Source organism: Tupaia chinensis, unplaced genomic scaffold, assembly GCF_000334495.1.
Source record: "Tupaia chinensis unplaced genomic scaffold, TupChi_1.0 Scaffold000280_1, whole genome shotgun sequence".
Lineage (NCBI taxonomy): Eukaryota > Metazoa > Chordata > Mammalia > Scandentia > Tupaiidae > Tupaia > Tupaia belangeri.
Window position 1 is genome coordinate 350,506 of NW_006159763.1, and position 2,784 is coordinate 353,289.

A 2,784-nucleotide genomic window follows, 5' to 3' on the forward strand; every position below is an offset into this window, starting at 1 on the left:
CCCCCCCCCCATCCGCTCTCCTATGGCTGGAAAAGCCGGAACCTGTGGGAGGAGAAATCTCTTGCCAGGCAGCCAAGGGCTCAAGCCCAATCACCAAATTCCCACCACTGCTCCTGTCCCTCCAGGGCGGGCTCCAAGCCAATTTCCCACCCCCTACCCCCCCACCACCAAGGTAGGCCATGCTGACCCTGAGGAGTCCTCTCAGTCAGTGCTACCAGCCGGGCCGGGCTCCTTCTGGCCATCGGTGGTTTCCTGAAAGCCTCCAGGGAACAGATTCCGGGTCCTCTGGGTTCCCCACTGCTGCCTGGGACTGGAGGCAGGGCTGGAGCCTGCTGACAAAGCCGTCAGCTAGGCCATGCCATGAGACCCTGCATCCTCAGGGTCTGTCCCGTGCACCCCCCTCACCATCACTGGACCAGGACGGCTTCTCCTCATCAGGCGAGGGCGGCTGCGAGGGGCTGGACCAGGGCCTGGACAGGGAAGAAGCTGACGCCTCCCCCCACAGTTCCTGCTGCTGTTGCTGATGAAGCTGGAGGACGGGAACAGGAATGAGGGCTCCTGCCTGCCCCTGAGGACAAGGCCGAGCCCCCGGGCTGGGGCAGAGAACTTCCACACCTTCTCTTGCAGCTCCCTCTAGGGACTTCCTTAGACTCCTCCCCATCAGGCTCCATTTCGCCCCTCTATCTCCCCACATTTCTTTCCAGCACCTTCCCCTCACCTGGTGCAGGTAGATGGCATGCAGGCTCATCTCAGCAGAAGCAAGCTCTGGGAGCTGGGCCAGCTTCTGGGACCCAGTGCTTCCTGGGGACGCACAGCTGGAACGTGGCACAGGAGGTGGATGGACATGCCCCCTGCCCCCCCACTCCATAGGGAGGGCCAGCCCCCACCCCACCCCCACCTCAGGCCTTCAGGCCTCCAGCCCTCACCTGGGGTCCTGAGCAATTCGTGAGATGGAGGCAAGGAGGCTGGCAGTGGCAGCAGCTGGGCAGGGGGTTGTAGGGCTCAGGTCCCTTGGGGGCAGGAGGGGGTGCACCAAGAGATTGGCCAAGAAGGTCTCGGGCTGGAGCGAAAGAGAAGGAAGAGCCAGAGGGAGTCAGAGAGAGGGCTGTGAAGGAGGCGGCAGGGCACACAGGTGGGGAGAGGAAGGCCCTGAGGCCAGGCCCAGGACTCACCAGGGGTGAGGTGGAGTCGCTGAGCACCCCAGGGGTGGGGGGGCTGCGAGCCGAGGTGGCGCCCCAGGCGGCTGCATCTTGTTGAACCCGGCCCCGAAGGTGCCCGAGGAACTTAGAGCTGTGCCCCGGGGGCTGCCATTGTGGATGCGCCAGCGAGAACCGCATCAAGGAGAGCTCAGTCTTGCCATCTTCTGCGCGCTGAGCCAGCGAGGCCTCTGTCTGTCCCGCTGAAAGCCACTGTGAGCAAGGACAGTCCTTCAGAGGCTGCGGACCCGAGCCTCACCGGGTAGGCAGGACAGGAAATGCTGTCCACTTCCGTGTGAAGGAAATGGAACATGGCCTGATGCAGGCCCAGTCCCCAGTCCCCAAGGATGGCCTTGGTCAAGAAGCCGGCCCCAGCCGCCGCCCAGGTCTCCCCCTGCCTCTCTAGCGGTTACCCTCCTAGCGGCCGACATGTGCGGGCAGCTGGGGAAGGGCTCGGCAGGCACCAGGTCGCACCGCCCTCACTACCACCGGTGCAGTGACAGACGAGGACGCGGGTGCAGGGAGGTGAAGCGATCGCTCAGGGCGGTAGCTCTCAAGGACCGAGCTGCGGTGGAGGTCTGCTTTGGGCCAGGTAAGCCAGCTCCTACCCCACACGGCCAGGGAAGGGCTCTAACCTGAGGGTGGCCATGGCGTTTCACATCCATGAGGGCAAAGGAACAGATGTCCCCAACCCCAGCCACATCCACAGTGAAATGATGAAAAAAGTCAATAATCTCCAGGGCTCGAGGGCGGAACCAGAAGAGCAGAAACAGCGGGGTGAGGAGGGGGGACAGGAGCTCCTCCAGGAGGGAGACCTGGGGAAACAGGAATGAGGCTGAGCAGGCGATGCTGAGGGCCCCACCAGTGTTCAGGACCAAGGGCTCCCAGGGTCATTCCTCAGGGCAAGAAGCCTCAACCCAGCCACTCCCTAGGCTCGAGAGATAGCCAGCGCCCTCGCCGGCGCGCCCCGCCTTCTCCCACATTGACCACCCCGGCTGCGCCTGCGCAGGCCCCCTTAGGGCCTCGACCCTCACCGCTCGGTATTGCAACAGCTGCGCCATCTGCCGGTAAGCGCTGGCCCTGCCGCCAGGGCCGGGCTCCTCCGGGAGGTAGTGCATGTGGGCCAGGGCCGCCTGCAGCAGGAGCTGCGGAGCACGAGCCTGGCACTGCTCCTCGGGAATGAAAGACCTGAAGGGCAGATCCGGAGTGAGGAAGGGGCCTGCAGTTAGGAAGACCGGGCGATGCAGGTCTTGGGGGAGCTAGCAGTGGGCAACGCAAGGATTCTCCGAAGGCGAGGAGATGGGACTCGATCAGATGAGTGGACACACCCACCACCACCATATCCACCTCCTGCTCCGGGCGTCTGCCCTCGCACCTGGCCACGGTGGCCGTAACCCCGAGCGCAGTCATGGCGGTGAGCACGTGCTCCACCGCTAGCACGTCCTCGTCGTAGACGGTGAGCACGAGCAGCGCGGCGAAGAGCGCGCCAGCGAAGAAGACGACCTGGCGGGCCAGGAGCGCGCGCAGGGGCGCTGGGGGCGCGGCGGCGCGCAAGAAGGCGGCGGCCGGGCGGTAGGCGCGGGCCAGG

At 65.1% G+C, this 2,784-nt stretch overlaps 1 protein-coding gene across 1 annotated transcript in view; it reads right to left on the reverse strand.

The window, feature by feature from the left end:
- Positions 1–201: 201 nt before the first annotated feature.
- ATG9B (autophagy related 9B) overlaps positions 202–2,784 on the reverse strand; it is a 10,122-nt gene continuing 7,539 nt past the window's right edge. Inside the window, 8 exon segments of the mRNA XM_027772539.1 lie at positions 202–329; positions 406–529; positions 719–815; positions 927–1,060; positions 1,173–1,409; positions 1,832–2,011; positions 2,231–2,384; positions 2,572–2,699. Coding sequence (XP_027628340.1) covers positions 202–329; positions 406–529; positions 719–815; positions 927–1,060; positions 1,173–1,409; positions 1,832–2,011; positions 2,231–2,384; positions 2,572–2,699 — 1,182 coding nt within the window.